General features: G+C 36.7%; 4 protein-coding genes across 10 annotated transcripts in view; 2 read left to right on the top strand and 2 right to left on the bottom strand.

The window, feature by feature from the left end:
* The first annotated feature begins 216 nt into the window (after positions 1-216).
* LOC127795241 (uncharacterized protein YGR127W) lies at positions 217-5,827 on the top strand. Its single transcript, XM_052326799.1, has 5 exons — positions 217-384; positions 528-711; positions 1,821-2,027; positions 5,054-5,245; positions 5,356-5,827. Exons 1-5 carry the CDS (start codon positions 302-304, stop codon positions 5,488-5,490), a joined length of 801 nt encoding a protein of 266 aa, XP_052182759.1. The 5' UTR covers positions 217-301; the 3' UTR covers positions 5,491-5,827.
* Positions 5,828-6,863: 1,036 nt separating this feature from the next.
* LOC127791191 (uncharacterized) lies at positions 6,864-14,481 on the top strand. 5 transcript variants are annotated; one of them, XM_052321039.1, is made up of 8 exons: positions 6,864-7,032; positions 7,180-7,318; positions 7,883-8,134; positions 8,526-8,669; positions 10,440-11,189; positions 12,768-12,999; positions 13,123-13,210; positions 13,973-14,476. In XM_052321039.1, the coding sequence occupies exons 2-6, from the start codon at positions 7,202-7,204 to the stop codon at positions 12,960-12,962; spliced, it is 1,458 nt and encodes a 485-aa protein (XP_052176999.1). In that variant the 5' UTR covers positions 6,864-7,032; positions 7,180-7,201; the 3' UTR covers positions 12,963-12,999; positions 13,123-13,210; positions 13,973-14,476. The 5 variants fall into 5 exon arrangements, with proteins under 5 accessions (XP_052176999.1, XP_052177008.1, XP_052176990.1 ...); XM_052321048.1 differs by lacking the exon at positions 13,123-13,210 and having other exon boundaries at positions 13,973-14,475; XM_052321030.1 differs by having other exon boundaries at positions 12,768-13,210; positions 13,973-14,475.
* Positions 14,482-15,261: 780 nt separating this feature from the next.
* On the bottom strand, positions 15,262-16,397 carry LOC127791219 (uncharacterized). The gene is made up of 2 exons (XM_052321075.1): positions 16,075-16,397; positions 15,262-15,915 (listed from the first exon to the last, which is right to left on the bottom strand). Exon 2 carries the CDS (start codon positions 15,884-15,886, stop codon positions 15,425-15,427), a length of 462 nt encoding a protein of 153 aa, XP_052177035.1. The 5' UTR covers positions 15,887-15,915; positions 16,075-16,397; the 3' UTR covers positions 15,262-15,424.
* Positions 16,398-18,040: 1,643 nt separating this feature from the next.
* LOC127802787 (probable protein phosphatase 2C 60) overlaps positions 18,041-26,074 on the bottom strand; it is a 32,172-nt gene continuing 24,138 nt past the window's right edge. For all 3 annotated transcript variants that reach the window (XM_052338822.1, XM_052338815.1, XM_052338830.1), the window contains 2 exons: positions 19,163-19,399; positions 18,041-18,561 (listed from right to left, as the gene is read on the bottom strand). In XM_052338822.1, coding sequence (XP_052194782.1) covers positions 18,307-18,561; positions 19,163-19,399 — 492 coding nt within the window. In that variant the 3' untranslated portion in view covers positions 18,041-18,306. The remainder of the gene's footprint in view (positions 18,562-19,162; positions 19,400-26,074) is intronic.

Genomic DNA, 26,074 nt, shown 5'->3' with positions numbered 1-26,074 from the left:
ATGGATCTAAATACATTTTTAAATAAAACGTGTTTTTAATATTTTTTTAATATTATAAAATAATTTAAAAATATTTTTATAATTATAAAAATGATTTAAAAATATTTTTTGAACATTTTAATAAAATATATATTTTAAAAACACCTCAAAACTAGCACCGCCGCCGCCGCCACAACAACAACAGTTGCGTGACAGGAAAACAAAAGTTACAGCGAGGCTGCACGCTCCGCAAAAGAGAGAGAGAAAGAAAGAAGAGAGGTGGTCTCTAATTACGTGACAGAACAGGAGGAAGAAGCTAACTATGTGCATAGCGGTGTTTATATGGAAAGCTCACCCACTGTACCCATTACTTTTGTTGCTCAATCGAGACGAATATCACAATCGGTGAGTTGATCGCGAATCCCCCCCCTTTTTTTTATTGAATAATAAAATCAGCATCTGCTTTGTGATCTAATCAATCTGAGATGGAATAATACGGATTTGAGATAGCTATTTGTTCTTTCTTATTCGTTTCTTCTCACTGAAAGGGCTACGAAGCCGTTGGCGTGGTGGGAAGGCGATCAAATTCTGGCCGGCAGAGATGAAGTCGCCGGAGGAACGTGGTTAGGTTGCACCCGAAGCGGAAGGGTCGCTTTCCTGACTAATGTTCGGGAGCTTCATTCACCCCCTCAGTCCATTAGCAGAGGCCGCCTGCCCCTTCGTTTTTTGGAGGTTAGTTTTGGGCCTCTCATACTTCATCTCATTAAGTTTTTTTTTTCCTCACTTTCACTCGCTAGAAAGGAAACAAGCTGATAACGTAATTGCAGCCCAAAAAATTTGTATGTTTGGAATATGTATGGGAAATTCTAACCTCAGGTCTCACAAACCACAAACCTGAATCATGCAGATCGTAATCTATGGAAGCCTTACAAGATGAACTTAAAAATGATATAAATTTCATGCTGATAAACTCGATATAGAAAGAGAATTAAATTACTAGAGTTTTAGCTTTGTAAATAAAGGCTGGTAATTTTATCTCTTGCTCACAAAAAAAAAAACAGAGAAAAAAATGATTGAGATGAAAATTGAAAATTCTCAGGAAAGTTCTATACGTTAAAGCTACATCCTTCTGAAAATTCAGGTTAATGAGAAGTTATATGGTTGATATGCCGTTAAGGCCCTGAAAATGATAATTTACAATATGTGTCAAAAGCTAAGGTCAATGGATATACAGCATGGAAACACAACCTCTAGAAGGATTATTACGAACAACCAACCCCCATAAATCTACAAGAAAAGAGCCAAGTTAGAATGCTGTCAGGTCATCTCAGCAGAATAGGAAAAGAGTCTTATTTGGAGAGATATTTTCCATTAATAAAATCTTTAGAGAATTGGGTTTATATAGACAAACCATCAATAGAGTGTCACTTTACTTCTGTTCACAGTTGGGATATTAGTATTCTAAAAATGGGTCATAAGTCATAAGTAAAAAATTGTTGGCATCTCTAACAGGTCATGCCTGATTCATATTCTAACATTTCTTAATTCAGATGTAACCTGCAAACATGAGGTGCATTGGCATCCTCCTGAGTAACTTGTCATTGTTTGCAGTTGCTACTCTACATGGAAATTAAACATGGTTTTCACTGTTTTAACTCAAGTTCTACTCCCTAAACATGTCAGTCAAGCAACATTTGTAATATTTTGTTATTCTAGGCATTAGATGAGATTATTTACCTTCAGATTTTGTTCATTGCTTTATTTGTCATGACTGGATAAGTTGGTTCCCAGATCCCAATATATGTAGCTCTATATGATTCTTGTTGTTCATGTGGTTGCAGAGCAATGAAAATCCTCACGATTTTGCTAAGGAACTTGTAAAAGAGGCAGATCAGTATAGCGGCTTTAACCTCATAATAGCTGATCTTCCTTCGACAACAATGGTTTACGTGACTAACAGACCAAAAGAAGATAACATTTCGATTATAGATGTGTCGCCTGGCATCCATGTTTTATCTAATGCAAGACTGGACTCACCTTGGCCTAAGGTAGGAAGGTCCACTACCTGTTGATCTAGCAATTGCAAGTGCAAGTAGTCAGTTTTCTGCTACCAAGTAAGTGTAGAATAAATGGCCAAAATGTTGTAAAACTATGTCAACTCACAAGGAAATATCATTCCTACTGGGTTATTGTTAAGTATATTTTGTTGTTTCGATCAGAGAAGTCCTTTATGAGGTTTTCTATTGCTTCATATCTTTTTAGTGTTGGCTACAGGTAGACGGATCCTAATGTTATAAACAAGAAGTGTTAAGAAGTTTATTAGAAGTGATTGGCTACAAGAAGTGTTGGCTACAATGTTTTATCATGTCTAACTAGTAGTGATCCATGTTAAGAACATCAGATGCCCTTCAAGTGGATTCATTTTGTAATAGTTGATTGTAGCATCAGAAGTTACCATAATTCATGTTCCTTGCCACCCTATGGCATGTCTGGTTGGATAATATAATAGTTGTGGCACTCCTGGGAATAGAATGTTGAATTAGGTGACTCTGAGATTTTGTGATATAGGCTAGTTAGGAGTCTTTTAGTTGAGCCCCACTATGAATTCATTTATGGCTTTCTGCAGCCCTGCCTGGAATCCAGCTTTCTGGGCTTTCCTAAAGCCAGATATAAGAGGTAGACAACGTAGACTAGTCCTCTAGTTGTCTGTTGCTCTACCCATGAATAATAATTTGGGTAATGGTGATCTCTGTTTCTGGTTCTGTGGTGTGGATTCTTGCATACTCACTTTAAAACTTTTGTAATACTTATGGCCCGAATCTATATGCATGTGCATTTCCAGCGATTTCTCATAGTTCACATGTTTTACATTTTTTTTCTTTTTATCTATTTTCTCCTACGAGAGTACAGGGCGAGCCTTGGTAGTATTAGTAAAATTGCTCCTTTGTGACTGAAATGGTCAAAGGTCCAAGTTGTGAAAACAGCCCCTTTGCAAGCAAAGGTAAGGCTGCTACAGAAATCCTCCCTGAACCCTCAAAGAATGAGGAGGCTTTTGCTCATGCATTTGGATGTCCTTTCTTCTGCAAGAGTTATTGACTTTATCTTTAAGCAATTATGATAAAGCTCTTCATGTGTTATGACTAAGACATGTTGTGTTGAAACTATATTTCTTTAGGACATATACTAATGCCATTATTTCTATTATGACATATACTAATGATGTTAGTTTCCAATAATCACAGGAAAGTGGGTTATCATCCAATGTGTTTGGTCGTGAAAAAATGACACTCAGCCAAGGCAAAAGCTAGAGTTACAAAAATTGACACTCAGCTAAGACAAAAGCTAGAAAGCTCTACGTCTATCTCTAAAACAACTCAATAACTTGCTAAAAAATACTATCAAGAAATTGCATGTTGTGTGATGAGCTTATCAAATAAAGGAGTCAAGTAGCAACTGGTGAAGTGTGTAAGGGGGTTGCAGGATAGAATGAAGGAGGCAAGAATATCTGATACAAAATTGAATATGCTTAGTATATATAAATATATAGTTTTATTTAGCCATGTTGGCATTTTTAATCTAAGATGGCAGTTAGCTAATCTAGCTTTGCATGCCATGTTAGCATTTAATGGTTTTTATTAACAAAAGAAAAAGGCTGTCCAAAATTGAAACAAAATTAAAGTTGGATGCTACTATTGATAAAATTAAAAGGTTGGTCTAAAATTAAACAAAACTAAATTGGATGCTACTGTTGATAAAATAAAAGTTGTGTTCTTTTTTTATGGTTTACCTTTTTGTTTGTCTTCCTCTCCCTATTTGTTATAAATTTCCTCCATTTCATCTATTCACCAAACAGGAGCTTCTAGGCTCAGGTTAGATCTGGAATATTGAAACTTTGACAAGAAAATCTATGTGATGAGTAGGAGAGGAATTTCAAAGTGCTTCCTTCCCTCTGGAGTTGTTGGGGCCTTGTGGTAAGAGAATAGAGGCTTGCCACAAGTGTGGTCTCCCACTCCTAAAGGACTCATCCACGACCAGTTTGAGAGAGAGGGTATCCATGTAAGAACCAGCTCTGTCACACAGCATTCAGGAACCTGCCTCTACCTGCAACTGAATTTCATAAGATGCCTCTGACTGTATCAAATTTTGTGGGATGACTTATCAGCCCGCTGCAGATTTCTTGGGGAGGTCGTTATGACCCCTCCATTAGCAATAAATAGGTAGATGGATCAACAGAGGGGTCACTTATCTTCTTTAACTAGTTGGCACTCTACTAGAACTCTATCTAACCTCCTCCATATTGCTTTAATCTCTCTCCGCCCCTTTAACCTTGGTGGCTCTGACCCACTGACCAGCGGTATCGCACTCTCCTATTCCAACTCTGTGAACTTACCCCAGTAGGCAATAGTCATCAATATTGACCTTTTTGAAAGAGAGGCGGAAAAAAGATGTCTTATGACTTCTAGCAAATGAGAATATTAGACTTCAACAAGGATCTCCACCAAACAACAGTTTATTGTCAAGAAGAGTGTGTGCCAAATGATAGGCTGATCATATTCCTATACTTGTTGTGTTGGCATTATTTTGGAAAGGGATCCAGTATTTTTCTAGTCATTTCTTACTTTGTTGTTTTCCTTAGGCTATTGATCCATTACTCAATTTAAAGAAATTACCACAAAGCTAAAAAAGAAGAATCACTTCTCATTCTCTAGGATGAAAAGAGATTCTTAATGATGAAAAGCTTCTTGTAATCCAAGGTTCAATAAAGTTAGTTTAATTCATTAGAAACCTGATTTGACAAATGTATGACTACCTTATTAACACTTCCTCACGTACTTCATAGTCCCTAGTTTCTTACTCCATTATATTTGTTATTTTTTTATTGTCATGGTCTTTTTATTTTTCCTTTATTGTTTTGTTGGTGGAGGAGGAATATCTCGAGGGCTGTTAGTTCATCATCATCATTGCATAAAAGATTTAGATCCATATGGCATCTTTTCTTATTATATACTAGTAACTAGTAAATTTCGATGTGATACTTGGCATTCAAATCATCCGTAATCCATTGTCTTTGCAGGCTGAAAGGTTGAGAGATAGCTTCAGGGACCTACTGGAGGTCTACGGTGAACGAGAAGCTCCTCCAGAAGAGATGGTTGAGACTCTAATGAGAAACGCAGTTAAAGATGATGAAAGCATGCTACCTCACCTTTATCCTGTTGAGAAGGAATACCATTTAAGCTCCATTTTTGTTGACTACGAGACTCCTTTGGTAAATCTGTGGACTCTACTTGGCACTTGCTCACTTCACTTGCATATTTCTGCCATTTGCTTGTTTTCCTACCCAAGTGAATATCATGAAGTTTTCCTCCTACTTCTTAGGGGCGTTATGGAACTAGAAGCACTTCCGTATTGCGTGTCAAAGCTTGCGGGGAGGTAAGCTTTCATGAACAATACCTCGAGAATGGATTCTGGAAAGAGCAAACTGTAACCTACCCCATCGAGGCGATGACATAAACATATACCGTTTTGACCATCGAACTTTGAGAAAAATGAGCATCCGGCCATCTCTGGTAGGTAATTCCACCTGTAATATTACAGCTCGAGATGGTTTCAATGTAGCTAAGTAAATGTCCACGTCGTCTCTGCTTGCATTGCAGACTCCAGTTATATAACCACGAAGAAACTAGCTTTGCTTCCTTCTGTGCTTGTTTTTTCATCTTTTTTGTTTGTGATACCTACAAACATCATAAACTTACCCAAAATAAACTAGTTCTGTTCTCTTGTATCACAATTGAACCGACTGCCCAAGAATAAAATGTAGTTGACATTGGCATGTAACCATTCATGCTCATATTGTCCATTATTATGTGATGGTGATTCTCTTTTTTATTCATGATATGCCAATTGGTTCTCTTGTAAATAGTTTTGTTATACAAGTGTATAGTGGCTAAAAAAATAAAAAATAAATAAGGTTGTTAGCTAAAATTGAAAATTATATTTTATTCATTTAGTTTAATGAGAAATTGAAAAAAAAAAAAGATTTTGTTTTGCTAATATTCGGGAAAATCATACCAAAAGTTACAAAATTTTTGTATTTTTTTTAATTTGGTCACTAAACTTCAATTCCTTGCAAAGTGATAACAAAACTTTAAAATGTTTTGTAATATGGTCGCTAAAGTAATTTTTGAATAATTTCTCACTAAAATTGTTGACGTGGCAATGGCCACATCATCGCCACGTCAACAATTTCAAGTAGAAATCATCAAAAAATCACTTTAGTGACTATATTGCAAAACATTTTAAAGTTTTGTTATTATTTTACAAGAAATTGAAGTTTAGTGACCAAATTGAGAAGAACACCAAAGTTTTGTGATCTTTGGTGTTATTTACCCGTTAATATTCTTTACATTTATTAACACGGATTGGCCAATAATGATAAATAAATAACTTGCAAAATCTATAATTTTTTACATATTGAAAAAATAATTTAGAACATAGAACAAGCAGTGTAAAATTAATCAAATATATATTGTATATTTCATATTTAATTTGTCATCTTTTATATATTTAGAATGAAAGGGCCGTGTTAGTGTTACATATGTTTTTGGAATTAAGTCAATTTTGAATTGTTAGATAAAAGGACTTTTTAGTCACTCTAAGTTTTAAAAATGAAAAACACAATAACAATGAAATTAATCAAAGCCCTTTTAACCTTGCTTTACAATAAAATGATTTATTAGTGTTGGGATAAATTAAGGGCGAGATTGATTGGGCTATGGGCTCCAAAATAATTTTAAAACTAAAAACTTTTAAGCAGATAAATCGAAAATAGAAGAAACGTATCAATTAAGACTTTTTAAACATTTTATATTTAAAAACCACCAGAAACTAGGAACGCAGAACCCACCCAGAAGGAACCAAACCAAACAAACGCCCTAGAGCGAGCGAGGAGGAAAGGGTGGACAAGAAGCAGATAAACGCTGGAGCCAGAAGCTCTCTCTCGTTGCTAAATGGCTGCTTCAGATGGCGATACCCCCAAGGCCAGGGAACGAGGAGGTATCCTCTTTCTCTCTCTCTCTCTCTCTCTATATATATATATATATATGTATGTATAATATATGAACAGCGCATATGAATGCGTGTAATTATTATTTGATTCAGGTCGTTCTTATTGTATGAATTGGTTGAATTAACAAATGTAAGGAGGAGCAGTGAAGTGTCGAGAATGACGATGAGGAGGGGGATTAAGAAGAGAGTGGACACGGCAGTTGTAAATGTTTGGGATCGAGAGGTCGGGGAGCTTTCCACCACAAGCTTCGCTTACCGTCTCCGCGCCTCTCAGGTCGCCTCTTTAATACGCTTTTTCTTTGTATTAATTCATCAACTGCTATAGCCAATTACATCCGCCGTAACTTTTTCTTTTTTCTTCTGAATTTTTTCTTTTCAAAGTGCTTTTATCTCTCCGCTGTTTGTTGATTTCGCTTTGGGACGATCGCTTGCTATCCCCTCCTTCTGTTCCCAATTTCAGGTTTTACTGATTTTTTTAATGGGATTTTGCATTCTGAAGTTTAGTCATGTATTAATAACAACATATCAAGCCTTATTCCCATTGGCTGGGGAAGTTTAGTGACTTTAGTCATGCATCGGGGGCTTCCCCTTATCAGTAATCTGAAGATGTCTTGAACTTTCTTTGATTTTTATTTTTTTTCTCACTCCTTAAAACGTCTTAGCCTTGATGCCTGTGTAACTTCCAGTTAATATTTGATACAAGGCAATTTACAAGGTTGATATCAGATGTGATGATTGAATAGAAGATATTGTCATAAATAGCCATGATGGGATGGCTAGCTAGAATTCAAAATTACATTCTTCAAAGATTTATGTGGGATTACTTTCAAAATTACAGGATCTTGTTCTCCGACTTGATATCTTTCGGAAGCTGAAGGAACACACGGGTTGTGTTAACACAATTAGCTTCAATGCAGATGGTGACATTATTGTCTCAGGCTCTGATGACAGGAGAATCATATTCTGGGATTGGGAAAGTGGATGTGTTAAACTCTCATTTGATTCAGGTCATAATAACAAAGTCTTGCAAGCAAAGATCATGCCTTACACTGAGGACCGAAGCATTGTTACATGTGCTGCTGATGGGCAGGTGATGCTTTTTTTTTTCCCTTAAAATGTTTACTTTGAACGGTACGACTTAGAGCAGCAGTTAGCTACTACCTGGTAATAGAATCTATATGGAAGATCTTTAAGGAGGGAAAGTGTATAGCAATTTAAAACAACAAATGCCTGGATTAGGTTTGTTGGCTATCCTATTTAAAGCGTGGAGGGGATAACCTACTATTATGAGTAAACACCTTTATGTTTTGAAGTAGATGGTATTCATTTTTTATGCATGTTTCTCACTGAATCACCTCCCTGTTCAATCACTCTTCTTGTTCAAGGAATCTTTAACTTGCTCTAAATTTAAAAGCAGGATATGGTCTATCTTTTCTTAACTTAAATGGTGTGTACTCTGATCTTATTACATTTCTGTATAGGTTAGACTTGCTGAGGTTCTAGAAAGTGGGCTAGTGGAAACTAAACTGCTGGGGAAGCACCATGGTCGAGCTTATAAGTTGGCCATTGAACCAGGAAGTACTCATATTTTTTACACCTGTGGTGAAGATGGATTGGTTCAGCATGTAAGTCATGATTCATCATGTTATTGTGTTTTTATCACTTATATATATATATATATATATTAAACTTTCTCCAGACTGTATTCTTTTAATATGTCAATTTAGCTTCTTCTTAATAGACTTAAACAACTGAATGTCTAGGAAGCACAAAAGTTCTGAAGAAAGTCTGACATGTCTGATATTTGTCTGACATAGATACGCATGCACACCAGGGTCGTATGTCAATATGCTGATAGGCACCAGAAGTTTTAATTATTTTGGACCTTTATTATTTTATTATTATTACGACTACTATTATTTTTGGCTGAGAAAAAAAAAACATCGGGTTTTAGTTACTACTTTGATCAAGATTCCTGGTTTAGTAAGTACTATGATGATATGGTTTTCTCTTAGTTTGATAGGAGCCGTGAATATGTTAAAACCTCACTAGAGTCGAGATTTGGTGCATTTAATTATTGAATATAAGATTTGGGCTCTTCTCACTTGTGTGTTCTTTCTTTCACCTTCCCAGTATGTTCTTCTCTTCCTCTTTTCTTCATTTTTTCTATTTCTTGTCTTCTTCTCTTTCTCTTTGTTGTTGTTTGTCAATTTGCAAACTGATGAAGAACTGCAAGTAGGAAAAGAGAAGAAAAGGAGACGATAAGAAGATAAAGGAAAAGAGGAGAAGAAGCAGAAATATCTGAGGAAAAAAAAAAAGAACCAGAGAATAAGAAGAAGAGAAGCAAATATGAATTCTCTGTATATTCAGTATTGACTATGAACAACTTCTACATTTATGAGGTTTTTGTATATTCACAATTCCTTAATAATCCTAACTAACTTAAGAATTTAAAAAAGGAAACAAAAACAAACATTCCTATATTTTCTAAGTTCGCAAATAACTAAAACCAATCACAACTAAAACTATAAAGTTCTAAAGTAATTACTACTCTTGATTTTCATCACATGCCATAAGGCTTTATGCAGTTTTCTTCCCCCCAGCTCCACAACGGAAAAAAAAAAAAAAAAAGAGCCTGGAAGGCTGGGACAAGGCATGTCCAAATCAGGCATAATTATAACATTGCAGGCTACCAAATATACTTTTTAAAAGTTGCAAGTTCAGGTAATTTTTAAAATCGAAACATTTTGGGAAAAAAATTATTATAACAAAACTAGATGAACAGTATCTCTTCCTTATCTGGCCTAACAAAGTGAGTTTGAAGGACAGAGAAGAGGATTGATAGTGATTTTGCTTTCATTAAACAACAACAATAATCAAATACTTATAATAATGATAGTGTGACTGACACCCTGTTTAAGATTTATTCAAAGAAAATGGTTATTCAACAGCCACATGTGCCAGTTTCCACCTTATCTGTGCATTAATTAAGGTGCATATCTGCAAGGCTTTTTTTTTTTTAAAAAAACAAATCTTTTTATAAGAAATGGAAACTATCTTTTGTTTATTAATTTTAATTAGCACAACCTTGCAAATATTTTAGTATGGTTCAATATTCATATGCATGACGTATGAAATACAATATTGAAAACATTCCTTGCCTCTTTATACTCTTCCAATTTCTAGAAATTGCTGTGTCACTGTCACCTTTTAATATGTATTTTATTTCCATATCCACACGTATAAGTGTGCATAGCAGAAGAATTTATGAGTATTATTTGGAAAATTGTGAGATAATGAATGACTTAAGCACATTGTTTTCTTGAATTGTTATTGTTTCCAAAAGACTTTCAAAATTAGAATAAAATTGTTTGACCTTCTGTTCATTATTACAGATTGATCTAAGAACTGGAGCTGCTACACGTCTTTTCACTTGCCAGCCCTTCCGTGACCGTGGTTTCATGCCAATTATTCTTCTAAATGCAATTGCAATAGATCCCAGAAATCCTAATCTGTTTGCAGTTGCAGGGTCTGATGAATTTACTCGACTTTATGATATCCGCAAATATAAGAGGGACGGGTCAACGGATTTTGGTCAGCCAATAGACTACTTTTGCCCTCCGCATTTGATTGGTGATGAGGATGTGGGAATAACAGGCTTGTCCTTTTCAGATCAGAGTGAGATTCTTGCCTCTTACAGTGATGAGTTTATCTATCTCTTTACAAGAGATATGGGATTGGGACCAGATCCTGCTCCAGTTTCTCCAGTGTCTATGAATAGTGATGCAGTTGAAATGGGAGCAGAGCACGAATCTGCAGTGTCTGCCTCGGACATGCATGCTGATGTTAATTTTGGTCCCCAAGTCTATAGGGGTCATAGGAACTGTGAGACAGTGAAGGGTGTGAACTTCTTTGGGCCTAAATGCGAGTATGTTGTGAGTGGGTCAGACTGTGGTCGGATTTTTATCTGGAAGAAGAAGGGTGGGGAGCTCATTCGTGTTATTGAAGCAGACAAACGTGTGGTGAACTGTATTGAGTCACCTACTCATACCACTGTTCTTGCCAGCTGTGGGATTGAAACTGATATAAAAGTATGGACTCCAAAAGCTCTCCACAGAGCTACTCTGCCTACAAACATTGAAAAGGTATAGGTTGATATTTTTAAGTAGATGTTTGGAGGGTCACAATTTTGGTTATTGTCTAAATTTATGACCTGAGATCAATTATGTTTGATGGGTATCACTTCATGGCCTGGACACGCCTCAAGTTGAGAGGAACAAGTTATCCTTTCTGTCTGGTCATGGTATGCTGAGAATATCTTTAGAACTGTTCCTTGTCGAATGATGTTTGATATGCATCAGTTCTTGGGTCAAATATGCATGAAATTGGGCTTCAAAGTTTGCAAAAACAAGATGCACTTTCTGCTGGGTCAGGAGCTGAGCGAATCTCTATAATGATCTCGTTCCCCCTGAAAAGAACAAAAGAGATGTCAAAAGAGAGGAATTTTGTACATTTGTTTCAATATCCGCATTTGTACATTAGGTCACCTACTTATACAACCCCCAACAGAATTTTGTTTCAGCTAATACAATTATCAAGATTATATACTTTAAATGTTATTTATGTTTATATTTTAATCACAAATTATAAATGCATGTGTCATTTGCATATGAAAAATAAGTGGTATGTGTTAATGTATAGTCATAGTTGAAAAATTGGGAGGATAACAATTTCATATTAGAACAAAAGCATATATATCACCCTCTAAGTCTAGTTCCTGGATCTACCATTGATTGTGCGTACACAATCCATCCCTAATTTGGATCCTTAATTTGATTCATTAAACACAATTTCATTCCATTATTTCCTTAAGTCTACTTGATTCTCTTGGTCAAAGCCCCTTATTATCTATTCCAGTCCAGCTTTATACGAGTAGAGTAAGGAACTTATTGGAATTTTTTGCTAGTCAAGAGGGTCTTATGATTTTACCTGGTTCCTTCACATTTATATCGTGTCCTCATATGATGGCGGTTGCTTTGGTTGCCCTAGTTTTTTGACATTAAGTGAAACTTGTGTAAAATTTTTATGCTTGTGCTGCAGTAACTGGTTATTCTCTTATTTAGTTCCTGTGGCAACCAATCCTTATATGTTTTTAGTGATGAGTGGTTTATTCTAATATCCCCTCATCCGTTAATCATTAATATCTGTGGTTCATCATTACAGAGCAAGATCAATGTTTTTATTTGTTATCTATATTTTTCTCTGTCTTTTTCCTTGGTGTTTTTCTTCCTCTTGCTGCATCTTCATAGTGTAGTTAACCTAGGTCAACTTTCCTAAGAATGGGCAGATTTGTTTATTAATATACGTACAGCATTATATGCTTGTTACAAATTATGTTAGCCCTATAAACATCAAATTTGTTTCTTCACATTGATGATATAAATGATAATTGTGGTAGCAATTGCAGTGGCGTTAATTACATATAACGTTCATGATGGTTCTTCTGATGTTTTCAATTATGATTGTGATAGTGTTTCTTATGTTGATGAGAAGTAGTAAGTTGATGATAATAGTTAAGATTAGACAATGGATCGATGATTTTGATAATTACAACGACAAATGTCACAGTTCAATAATTCTTCTCTATTTGGTAATTGTGATCTATATTTGATGCTAACCATGACACTAATGCTGATGATTTTAGTCGTGCACTCTGTTTCCAGCGGAGACCTAAGGCAAATTACTGTACGTACAGCCGCCTGGTTTCTACCCAACATCTGATGTTGCAGCTGTTACCACTGGCAAGACCAAGGGATAATCTAGAGAGCCATGGCGAGAATTCTGACCCACCGAAGCAACCACAACAACTTATTTCATCGTTTGATGCCAACAGCGAGGATTCTGCAGAAGGTGGCTAGAGAGGTGGCGATGACTCTGGTGCGGAAGAATTATAAAGTAATTCACGTTACATAAACTTTTGGGCCTAACTTAATGAGTGTTGTACATAATATAGGAAAGAAGTTTAATCCTTGCATGTGTTTTCTGGGTTTTATCTTTTGAGTAATTTTCACGATATAGGGGGCTGAGGCTGGACTATATACGCCACCAATGTACTACAGCTTCATCTCCAAATAAAAAGGTGGCAAACTGAACAGCTTCTAATGAGGTACAATCTGTGCTATGCCTATGCACTCAAATATATAACTTAAAAAGTAGGGGAGTTAAGGTTCATGAACTTATTTGGTACTTTAGGAGCGCATATTCTAAGAATTCAAATTAGAAAAGGAAACAAAAACATTTTTGGTACTTTAGGAGCATATATTTTAAGAATTCAAATTAGAAAAGGAAACAAAACAGGCATCCCTAAATCTTTAAGATATGCCTGTGGATATATCTTTTACCCCGAAGACATGAAATTACAGAGGACTGATTTCCTTTTTTAGGTGTTGAAGGTTAGCCTCAAGACACATCTTGGTTGGGCAGGCTGGGTAGATTGGACGGGTTGGGTTGGGTTTTGCAACAGTGCTATTAAAATCGGGTACTTCATTGACAATCTGTCCAAAAGAAGACCGAAAATGTGCATGAACAGGTTAAAATCGGCCAATTCTGTGTAGTTTAAATTTTTATCCAAAAAGTAAATTAATAGCCTATAATTTGTAAAGATATATCTTCTTTAATGAAGGAGCAAATTGATCTTTGTGAAAGACCGACTTAAAACAAAAACAAGCTCAAGCTCCCCAATCTATGTTATTTTAAACTCCTTGTTCAAATTTCTAATTTAAGTCTCTTATTAATTAGCTTTTCATGTTAAAAATTTAATTAGCGATTCATGCTTTTTTATTATTTAATAATTTTTGAACGTTAATTATTTACCAATCAAATAAGCGGAATGAGTACTGAGCTGACTTGATAATTGGTCTAATTTTAGTAACATTGCCAACACTATTGGATGAAGCTCCGACCTGTTCGAGATCGAGAGCTTCTCCACGCAGCTGTCGTCGTCGGTCGAACCCGCTGTTCTGGCGGCAAGACTCATTGGATGAAGCAGGCAGCAACCTTCAACCCCTGGAAGCTGGCGCCTGGCGGCCTTCGCCCTTAGCCAAGATAGCCTGGACGAGCTGGCGACCCCATCAGTGGGCGCGACGGAGTGTTACGAGCCTAGCAAGGCCACTGGAGCATCACCGCCACCGAAGGTTTCGATCGAGCCAGTAGCATTACCAACCTCTCTCACACGCTAAAACAACAGCAGCGACAACAACGGTGGTCATCGACGGGGAGCTGCGGGTTGTTGAGCGGTCCATTCTATTAGACTGCATGGATGTCACGATGTATTGTTTATACCACGTTGCTATGCATGTATTTTGTGCTTTCAAATTATTCTTAATCCGTGTTTAATATTTTTTTTTTTTTTATGAATAAAAGTATCTAATGGGATATTTGGAAAGTTTAAGATATCACACAACGTTTTTGATAAAATATATGGGTATTCTATATTTTTATGCTTTTTGTCAGAGAAAGTTGATGCTAAACTTTTATCAATTATTGGAATTATGCAAAAAAAAATCTTTAATATATATATATATATAAAATCTTTCCTATTACAAAGGTGATCTTCATAATAATTCCATGATATCCAAGCAGCATAATAATAATAATTCTAATAAAGGTAATCATCCCTAACTCTTGCAAATTATTGAAATTATAAAAGTCCAATATCTCAGGCCCACGAAATCAACTTTGAATTCGACTCTATTGAGTTGTGTTGATTCGCTAAAAATGTTAAAAACAGATTAATAAATTTGCGTCTCAATAAGCAATAATCATTCTAAATTAAACAGTATATTACTTAAGATGTAAAGTTGTACTACGCAGTAGTACGTACGTACTCTAGAACAAATCAAAATCAAACCATTTTGGTTTCAAAAGTTTCCTTTTTCACCCAATTAACTCACATCTCCCCTCCATTATTCTTGCTCTAGTTTTGGGTCAGGACTTCCTTCGATTAAGACATCTTGATATCTATATGTTTACACGATTGACTCACTCAAATATATAATAATAATAATGTTAATAATTACAAATTCTCATCGTTGAAAGATTATATATCTTTTGGTGCTTTCTAGGGTTTTGTTACATTAGCATCGTCATTCTTGAAGTAAATTGCTAGATTCACTCTAAAAGACAAAATCTATAATTAACAATAAAAAAAAAGCTCAAGTCATCATCGTCTATGCTATTTATCACGATAAGAAGAACATCCAAAACTGTAAAATATATGGTTAGTTACGTCAAAACCTAATAGAAAAAAGAAAAGCAAAATGGTCAAACCAATGTACAAATCCGCCGGTCAAAACCCAGTTTCTCACTGTTCGTCAGTCAATCAGTCAACTTTACGGTCTCCGTCCCCGTCGCCGTCGCCGTCGTCTACATCTACATTATTCCGGTTCTTAGAAAACACACTCTTGATAATGTTCCAAACGACGTCGTTGAGGAATCCTCGGACGCACCCGACACACACGTCCTTCGCACGGCAGGCGAAGCCAGGGTCGGCGGCTGCGGCGGCAGCCATCCCCGGCATGAGATACGCCGACGCGGCTCGCCGCAGGATTGGGTCCTTGAACGCCGGCGGCGTCATGAACGGTGGAGTCGGCGGCGGAAGATTCTTGAGGCTAACGTACTCGACAGGCTGCAAGTTCGACATCTTCTTGTCCGCGATTTGCTGGTTATCAGTGCCCATACGAATGGCGGCAGTGGTTACGAGAAAGCGCCGAGCATGGCGTTTTAAGGGGTAGTAGTAATCAGATTCCGCACCGGACTTCACTATCGTTAACTCCAATTCCATATTGGAATAGGGTTAAGGTTTATCGAGTCCTAATAAGATTGAAACTCGAAAGAGTTTGAATTCGTAAAATATTACATATTTATAAATTAATATTAATTCTTCAAGAATTTTATTGCAATGGTGGCTGTATATACATATATATATATATTTAGAGAAGAGAGAGAGAGAGAGAGGGAGAGAGAACTAACTTCATATATATCTCAAGTCCTTCACTTGATGCAGCCGTGCAGGTGGAGGCAGCCCTCTATCTATCTATCAATTCCAATTGGGGTATATTTTTTATTTATTAATTTTCCAAGAGGGGAACTTGAGTGAACAGTGACACACAATTGACTATTCAGATTCTATTATACGTTTGTTTCCAATATATGTATGTTTCCAATCAAGTTTGAATTGGATTTATCTCTAAGTTTGTTTACAAAAATTGAGTTCAACCCTTTTATTATACGTTATATTTATCTTCAACTTTTAAGTTTATCTTTATCTATTATACATATTTAGATTCTATCATTATCTCTAAAAGTTGTGATAAAGAGTGTCCCAAAATTTTGTTCTAAATAGGAGTCCAAAAATAATTCAAATCATATAATTAAAGAGTCAGTCTAAAAATTATTTAAACCACGTATCACCCATTTTTCTCATAACCCATTCAACCAAAAAAAAAAAAAAAAAGAAAAAGAAAAATGGGAGTCAGCCCTACCAATTTTCACAGTTCTGAATAGAACTAATTACAACTTTGGGTGCAAGGATTGCACAACTTCTTATTAGATTCACAAAATATGGTTGATCCAATTTCCATAATACTTTTGAACCTGTTCGTGGGTTGCTCTACTGTCTACTGTCTACTATAATAGCCCAGTAGAATGCTCCAAGGCCTTTCTTGTCTACTTCTGCAAAGATACGCGCAGGTAAATCGTAAAACTTTTATATTCTTTCCTTTGAACTGTTCTGTAAGGCCTAAATTAATAATCGTTAGTCTATTATTAGCTCTGGGTTCGGTAATTAATTCATAATAATTTTGACACAGTGGAAGTACATTAAGAAAAGAGTGAAAGAGAAATATTACTCATCGTCACTTGCCACTAGAAAACCCATTTGTTTGTTAGTTTATTATATGGAGTGTAGCATTAGACTTCTCACCTAAAAGTGAGATTACAAGTGGTATCGGGTCAATCTAGGATTATTACAAGTGGCATTGGGCTTCGTGTCTCTGGCACTGCCGCGGCCACAGAGGGTTCAACTTCGCCACAAATCGTTAAGATTTCATCAAGTTGTTCTTATCTAAAAGAAAGGGTTTAATATTAAATCAAGCTGTTCTTGTTTAAAAGAAAGGGTTGTGTTCGGTAATGAGCAATTCGTATATAACTCTCAACAAACTAAACTTAACTTTTGTTGTTTATCCGCAGGCACTTGTTATATAAATCAAAAACAGCTTTTGACGACAAAAGTTAATTATTCACGAAGTCTAGTCAAAACTCGTAACACGAAAATCTTCCCAGCAACATCACTGTCTCAATTAAGATCCAAATTCAGATTTCCACTGCCTTCCTGTTGAAACTTGGTAATGAACACTCCGGAGACTGTTCAGCTCAGCTGAGAGATCACTTCATTTTAGGCACAGCCAAAACCAAGCATGAAGACAAACATTATGACTCAAAAAATTAGCAGAATCACCATGGTCCGTGCTGACGACATATTCTCTTAGCATTCGGATATGCTAAAAATATGAAATAAAAATGAAACTGAGAAAAATGTCACTGTCATCTAAGAAAACTAAGTCACACCACAGCTATAAACCTTATTCGCATTATGTAAGGTCAACTATGTGAATTTTAATAGTCTCATTGTTCTAACCGAAAAACTGAACCAAAATAAAAGAGGGGGGAGGGGGGGGGGGGGGGAACCAAAATGATCAAACAGCAGAACCTTGCAATCAGTCGGCCTTCAAAAGTCAAAATTTTATTGCTAGATTAGATTATCTCCCAAAAATAAATGGCACAAAAGCTCGGTGCATGGAAGTAAAGTTCATCAATGTTAAACCAACCTGCTTCGTAACACTAATACTCAAATTTCCTAATCGTGAAAATAGTAATTGAAAAAAAAAAATATTTTTTTTTAGTATGCCAAGTCAACTATTTACAGGAAACAAAGAAGAAACGAAAGGAATAATAACTAACAATACAAGTAAAAAGAACTACACCAAGGACACAATTACACTTAAGTATTAGTTCTCATCTTCTCTGGGAGTCCTCTTTTCTTGGGTTCAGAAACTAAACTTAAGTATTAGTTCTCAGTTAAGGTTACAGTGTCCTTTAAAATTTTGATAGCGTGCTTTCCATATACTATAAAAGCTACCTGTTATGCACAGACGAGAATAGTACGTAGGAAACAAAGTGACATTAGAAGCATTTTTCTCAACATTATGTGGGCATGGTGCAGGGGGCAAGAATGTTAGACCGCAGGTTGACTCCGCCACCTTTCACAGATAAGTTGGAACTCCTGACAGAGCTTGCTCGGCTCACGAGATTTGAGTCAAGAAAGACAATCACCACTGTGATATCATCATGGAAATGCCGACGGACCCCTCGATCGATTTTCTTCAAGTCCGAATATCTCATTTCCCTTTTCTTTGCTGCTTCCTGCAGTGCAGCTTTCACCAACCTCCTAGCACTTCCCTGCATGAAGGTAACTAATGATAAAAATTTCCTCCTATTCTTTAGGACTACTAACAGAGAAGAATGCCTTGAAGTTTGATGTACTCTACTTCTATCTTGTTAAATTCAAAAGACAAAAATGATTCATAAGCCTGCTGCAAGGAGCACGCATCAGTAACTAATTTGCACATGGACAGCATTTATAGCAGTAGATATATGGAGGAAAGATAGAGATTTTCAGAAAAGAGATGGGGTCAGGACACACAATTGACTTGTCTTGAATCATGTATTTGCAATGCATTTTTACTAGTGGAATGTTATTATCAGCACGCGATGCAGGATGCAGAAAGCAGATTCTAGAGAATTAATAAATGGCCATAAAAATCCAAAAGTGGTGTTTCCCTCCATGTCTAGTTATTAATTATTAATGATTCTAAAATGCCTTTCACTGTCTTATGTTCAGGTAATATCAAAACCATAACCACCAAACTTAATCCAATATCCGTAAAAGAACATTATTGTCTGATAAGTATCATCAGGTTACAAGACACCAAACTTTGAAGTGGCCAAAAATCCCCCTCCCAATATATATATAGATATATATATGCTATATGTTTCTTACAGTGTGAGGATGATTCTGAATTATATCAACTGCTTCCTGGTTGCTTAGGTGCTCCCAGAGACCATCTGATGCAAATATAATGAATTGATCATGTGCCTGCAGATGGTGCACCGAAATTGATGGTTCTGAGCTCAATATTGGCCTCGTAAAAGGTTCTCGTAGCCGAAACTTGGAATATAATGGTTCCCTATTGTACTCTGCCTTTTTTAAATATACATCACCAATAGACCTTGAGACCTGCAAGAAAAACAACCTGACCATGAGGAACACAGACGTTAAAAAGTTCAAAATGATCTTCTCCAATGACCAATGGCAGAGCATGGATCTTGCTCTTGGTAAGGGATTGACTAATATAAACCAAAGTTCCCCTCCAACAAGAAGGTAAATTTACAAAGGAAAAGGAAAATAGCAAGGCAGAAGTAATAAAATGATGTTCAAGCATGTAAATTCAATTTAATAAAGCAAGCTTTTTCTACAAATTACTTGAGTCGGCTACATGCATCTGTGTCTCCCCTTGGGTCTCCACTTGAGGCCATATTCTCTACTAAAGTAGTTATGTAGCATTGTGAGTCTGTAAACAAACATAGCCAAGCTTGACGACTTCTGTTTGACACATTAAAACCTTGCTAGAGACTAATCAGCTATGTAAACAACTCAAGCTTGAATGTCTTTGACAAAGGTAATCAATTTTTTGAGCACACGTGAAAAACTTATATCATTTTAGGACTAATTGACAGAATAAGCCACTTAAGCTCGGCTTGCTTGAAACTTATTTGATATATCAACTAGAAAGATCAAGCAAGCATGAAAGATTTAGCAATCATCAGGGTTACAAACCAAGCTTGAAAACCCCATTGCTAAACTCAGTTAGAATTCACCGTAATCCATGTCCCCACTCTGCCATCCATGTAGATCAGATGCCACCTCCTTACCAGCACATTAATCGATCATGATGCAGATTAGATTATTGTACCATCTTAAACACCTTTCACTCATTTTGTCTTTGTGCCACATTGAACTTTTTCCTTAACACGCATACCACAAAGATGTAGAACAAATGGGCTATCTAGAGTATACACACTGTTGGAAGATAAAGAGGAGATGGGCTCTAGATAAGGGCTATCAACATCAATTATTTATCAAAACTAATCTGTAAATTAGTGTTTAAATATTGTAAAATCTATTCCTAGAAAATAGGAGATAAGTAGGAGTTGTTCTTAGAGATTATTTAGGAGATTTATTGTATATATATTTCCTTAGACTAGTGAAGCAATATACGGTGGAATCAATTATTGTTCCATACCAATTTCAACATGGTATTAGAGCTTGGTACCTGTGCCTTCGGAGCGCTGGAACTCTAGTTCATATTGGACGCTTCCAATCGCGACAAATCCATCAGCTAGCACAGCTTCGAATCTCTTTCCGGCCACGAGGACCACCCAAGTTCCAACCTACCCGATGGCAACTGAGAGTCACTTGCTTTAGATCACCCAACACAAAATTGGATGGAACCAACTTTAGAGAGTGGTTCCAATCCGTGTTGTTGGTCATCCGCAGAAGGGGATGCAAAGGCTACCTGACAAGGGATATTCCAAAGCCCAGCTCTGATGTAGCCAATTCTAGTGTGTGGGAGGCTGAGAATGCCATCATCATGGCATGACTGATTAATTCCATGGAGCCTAGCATCAGACGGACTTGTTTGTTCTACAAATCAGCAAGCGAGATATGACAGGCAGTTCAGGAGATTTACTCTGACTTAGAGAACACCACCCAAAGCTTCCAAATCCGATCAAATATTCGAACCACCAGGCAAGGATCTAATTCGGTTACAACATAGTTTAACATTATGACAACCTTATGGCAGGAGATGGATCTCTTTTATGAGATCAAGTGGAAATGTTCAGAGGATGGCAGGAAGTATAGCAAGATGGTGGAGAAAGAGCGAGTCTTCGATTTCCTTCATGGCTTGAATCCTAAATTGGATGAAGTAAGAGGAAGATTGCTCGGGACAAAGCCGTTTCCATCCCTGCGTGAGGCCTTTGCTGAAGTAAGGCGTGAAGAAAGCAGGAGAAGGGTTATGTTATTAGCTTCTGTTCACTCAAACTATGAGGTAAATACTCAAAATTCTGCCCTAAACACTTATCGGATGAAACCTACAACATCTAAGGGTGAACTTTAGAAAGATAGGCAGTGGTGTGACCACTGCAACAAGCCCTATCTTACTAGGGAAACCTGCTAGAAAATTCATGGTAAATCAGCAGGATGGAAGCCAAAGAATCAAAGGCGAGGAGGACCAGCTGCATATGCAACCGAGGCTGAAAAAGGGACTCCAACAAATATCTCCCTAACTGAAAACCAAATTGAAGCCTTGCAACACCTGCTCAGTCAAACAAAAATGCAGAAAGCAGAAAGTGAAAACCCCCCACCTGTTTCCCTAGCAAAAACAGGTAACACAAGCTATTCCCTATTATCTCAAACGTCCAATTCAACCAGTTGGATTGTAAATACTAGAGCAACAGACCATATGATAGGTTCTCTTAAACTTTTGTCTAATTTTGAACCAAGTGGTCAAGGAATAGCTGTAATTATGGCTGATGGTACAACTTCTATGGCTAAGGGAAGAGGGACTGCATACATATATGGATTACTGTTACAATCAGTTCTATATGTCCCAAATTTAACATATAACCTGCTGTTTGTGAGTAAGATAACAAGAGAAAGAGGATGCGCATTGATCTTTTCTCAATCTTCTTGTGTTTTTCAGGACCTATCATCGGGGAAGATGATTGGCAGTGCTGAGGAAAGCAGGGGGCTCTACCAGATTTCAAGTCCTGATCATTCTACTGGAACTAGGTCTTACTTTCAATCTTCTTTAGCTACTTTTTCAGATTCGGACATTGAGTTATGACATCAAAGATGAGGCCATCCTAGTTTTGAGTATCTTTGTTTTTTGTACCCATCAGTTTCCAGCAATAAAATTCAGCATTTTTAGTGTGAGAATTGTATCCTTGCAAAACACACTAAGAGTTCTCATCTGAATCACCTCTATAAACCCTCAAAACCATTTCATTTGATTCATAACAATGTGTGGGGGCCAGCTAGGATTCCTAATCTCACTAACACTAGATGGTTCATTACATTCATAGATGACCATACCAAGGTTAGCTGGGTATTTCTAATGAAGGACAAATCCAAAGCCTACTCTTTATTCAAAAGTTTTCACCAAATGGTCCAAAATGCCTTTCAATCAGCTATACACATATTGCGGACTGATAATGGCCGAGAATACTTTTCTAATGACTTCAATCAATACCTCCTCGAGCATGGTATTATTCACCAAAGCTCTTGTCCATAGAACCCTCAACAGAATGGGGTAGCAGAACGAAAGAACCGTCACCTCCTTGAGACAGCCAGGTCTTTGATGTTTACAAAATCAGTTCCCTATACTTATTGGGGAGAGGTGGTTCTCACTGCCACCTACCTCATTAACCGACTTCCTTCCAAAGTTCTAAAATTTCAAACACCCTTGAATGTTCTTCTTGAGAACTTTCCCCATCATACTAGAGTCTTGAACTCTCTTCCTCCTAAGATTTTTGGCTGCACTATCTTCGTACATCAAAATCCTCAACCTCAGTCAAAATTGGATCCTAAAGCCCTCAAGTGCATCTTTATTGGATACTTTCCAACACAACAAGGATATAAATGTTATCATCCTCCTACAAGAAAATTCATTGTCACCTATGATGTCTCATTTGTCGAGCATCAATCATATTTCCAAAATAACCCCAAAAAGGTTGACTATCATTGCAATCTAGTCAGTCTCATACCTGCTACTCCACCTAATCTTCTGCCTAATACAGTTGATGGTTCCGGGTCTAATATCTCTACCCTACACCATCAAGGGGGTGAGAAAGAAAGCACTATAGTTCTAGCAGCAGATCAACCACCATTAAAAGTATATTCACGCAAACCGCACGATCCTCAGCATACCAAACCATCTGAACCACCGGTAGTAAGTCCAGAAAACAAAAATTCAAGTGATGTTGAAGTCCCAAATAGAGTGGAGCGTGAAGAAAATAATCCAGGTGATCTTGAACTTCCAATTGCCCTAAGGAAATATGTGAGATCCTGCACACAACACCCCATCTCTAATTTTTTGGGGTATTCAAAGTTGTCTCCAAAATTCAAATTGTTCACTACTAACCTGGATAATATAGCTATTCCAAGGGATATATTTCCTGCCTTACAGGATGATAGGTGGAATGCAGCAATTCTGGAAGAAATGCGGGTTTTGGAAAAAAATGGAACATGGGAAGTTGTGGACTTACTAGATGGCAAAAATACAGTGAGCAGCAAATGGATATTTACTGTAAAATACAAAATTGATGGAAGTATTGACAGATTCAAGGCCAAACTTGTAGCTCAAAACTCAAGGATTGGACTATGAGGAAACGTTTGCACCTATGGCCAAGCTAAATACTATCTGGGTATTGCTATCCTTGGCAGCCAACCTCGACTGGAAATTACATCAACTGGATGTAAAAAATGCATTCTTAAATGGTGAGCTAGAAGAATAAATATACTTGAGAATACCCCCGAGCTTCGAAGAAAATTATGCTAAAGGCAAGGTATGCAAGTTGTAAAAATCATTGTATTGCCTCAAACAATCTCCTAGGGCTTGGTTCAAAAGATTCAGTGATACATTACATCAACTGGAATACCAGCAAGAACAAGCAGATCATATTCTCTTTACAAAGGTAGAAAGTGATGGCAGAAGAACGGTGTTGATAATGTATGTTGATGACATTATCATCACTAGTGATAACCACCATGAGATAGAGAAATTGAAGCAACAGCTAAGAGAAGCATTTGAAGTAAAACATTTGGGAGAATTGAGATATTTCTTGGGCTTGGAAGTGGCAAGAAGTAAGGAAGGTATATTTATAACTTAGAGAAAATACACCTTAGATCTTTTAAAGGAAACAGGCAAACTCAGGTGTAAACCTGCCAGCACTCCTCTAGAGCCAAATTGGAAGAATAAAGAAGGAAAGGAAGAGCATCCAGTTGATAAAGGAATGTACCAACGCTTAGTAGGGAAACTTATTTATTTATTTCATACAAGGCCAGGCATTGCCTATGCTGTGAGTATTATCAGCCAATATATGCATCTCCCTACTAAGAGACATCTGGCAGCAGCTTATCACATCCTCAGGTATCTCAAAGGAACACCTGGAAAAGGGCTATTTTTTAAGAAAAATCAAGATAGAAGTATTTGTGGTTTTGTTCATTCTGATTGGACATGATCTATTGAGGATAGTAGATCAACATCAGGGTATTATACCAAGCTATGGGGGAACCTAGTAACTTGGAGAAGCAAGAAACAACAGGTAGTTGGTCGAAGTAGTGTCGAGGCTGAATATGGTGCAATTGCTCAAAGTATTTGTGAGATAATATGAATAGAGCGATTAATGAAAGACCTATCTATGTCAGCATATCTTCTAAATTTCTTTATAGTGATAGCAGATCGGCCATCAGTATTGTGAATAATCCAGTGCAACACGATCGAATGAAGCATGTTAGGATCGATAGACACTTTGTCAAGCAAGAAATGGAACAAGGAGACATAAGACTCACATATGTACCAACAGAGAATCAAGAAGCTGATATATTGACCAAAGCCATGCAAAAACAGGGATTTGAAATACTCAAAGGCAAGCTGAAAATGATTGACATTTATCCACTAGCTTGAGGGGGAGTGTTGGAAGATAAAGAGTAGATGGGTTCTAGATAAGGGCTATCAACAACAATTATTTATCAAAACTAATCTGTAAATTAGTGTTTAAATATTGTAAAATCTATTCCTAGAAAATAAGAGATAAGTAGGAGTTGTTCTTGGAGATTATTTAGGAGATTTATTGTATATATATTTCCTTAGACTAGTGAAGCAATATATGGTGGAATCAACTATTGTTCCATACCAATTTCAGCGCGCGCACACACTTTCTACAGCATTTTTCACACTCAAAACACAGGCAAATGAACTTTGTGCAATCAACCCATATCCATAGGAAATGGTAGTACCAACAAAAGCTAAAATGCCTAGATTACAAGTACTGATGGACTGAGCAGCCACTCAATCTTAACAACTCAATGACCCTTTAATAATATCATGACTCTGGTTACTATAAACTCATGCATCAGGTTAAATTGTCTGACAACAAATTCTGCTTTTACCAAGCAATTGATTGTGCTTTGATTCCATTTCTCAACAGTTATTTTAAAATAAAACATCCAAACAAGAGGGTAACACCCCCCCCCCCCCCCCCGACTCCTTCCCTTTTTCATCTTTTACTGAGCCAATTGTTTAAGTGGATGGACTAAAACTTTTCATCTTTTAAAGAAAGACTGAAGAAATTTTGGTAGAAAATCTTAGGCACGATTTGGAATATAATGGCTTTTCATAATATATGGTCATAGGTAGAGACAATTGATGATCCAGAGTTCATGTAAATGACCCCATCTAGTGGGATTAAGAGTTGGCGGTGGTGTTGCTGACAAATTTGGTCAAACAAAATTTCAATAGAGGTATGTACATTTGATAGTAAACAGCGAGTAAAATTATAACAATGATGACAACAATGGTGATAATAAAAGAATATCAGAAAAATGGAAATGAAAAGACTCTCATGTCAGCACAAGCATACCACCTTCAGAAGCTATATTTCATAATTAAATCAAACCATTGCTAAAAACAGGTTTCAAAAGGTAGCAATCATTTTACACACCACTGGAGTGATACATGCAGAAAACAAGAAAAGTAGAACCACCTTGCAAAAGCAATGAAAATTCCATAAATTTTTTTTAGAGAAGGTGAGAAACCAACTTGCATAATGCAAACAGAAAAACTTTCAA

The sequence above is a fragment of the Diospyros lotus genome, chromosome 1 (assembly GCF_014633365.1).
Source record: "Diospyros lotus cultivar Yz01 chromosome 1, ASM1463336v1, whole genome shotgun sequence".
Classification (NCBI taxonomy): Eukaryota; Viridiplantae; Streptophyta; class Magnoliopsida; order Ericales; family Ebenaceae; genus Diospyros; species Diospyros lotus.
This window is presented reverse-complemented; position numbering and strand designations above follow the sequence as displayed.

Bases quoted from the DNA above. Each gene is read 5' to 3' on its own strand.
- LOC127795241 (XM_052326799.1), top strand. From the start codon at position 302: ATGTGCATAGCGGTGTTTATATGGAAAGCTCACCCACTGTACCCATTA. The intron at 712-1,820 runs GTTAGTTTTGGG...ATGTGGTTGCAG, and splicing joins TGCCCCTTCGTTTTTTGGAG to AGCAATGAAAATCCTCACGA. The intron at 2,028-5,053 runs GTAGGAAGGTCC...TTGTCTTTGCAG, and splicing joins TGGACTCACCTTGGCCTAAG to GCTGAAAGGTTGAGAGATAG.
- LOC127791191 (XM_052321064.1), top strand. From the start codon at position 7,202: ATGACGATGAGGAGGGGGATTAAGAAGAGAGTGGACACGGCAGTTGTA. The intron at 7,319-7,882 runs GTCGCCTCTTTA...TCAAAATTACAG, and splicing joins ACCGTCTCCGCGCCTCTCAG to GATCTTGTTCTCCGACTTGA. The intron at 11,190-12,767 runs GTATAGGTTGAT...CTCTGTTTCCAG, and splicing joins TGCCTACAAACATTGAAAAG to CGGAGACCTAAGGCAAATTA.
- LOC127791219 (XM_052321075.1), bottom strand. From the start codon at position 15,886: ATGGAATTGGAGTTAACGATAGTGAAGTCCGGTGCGGAATCTGATTAC.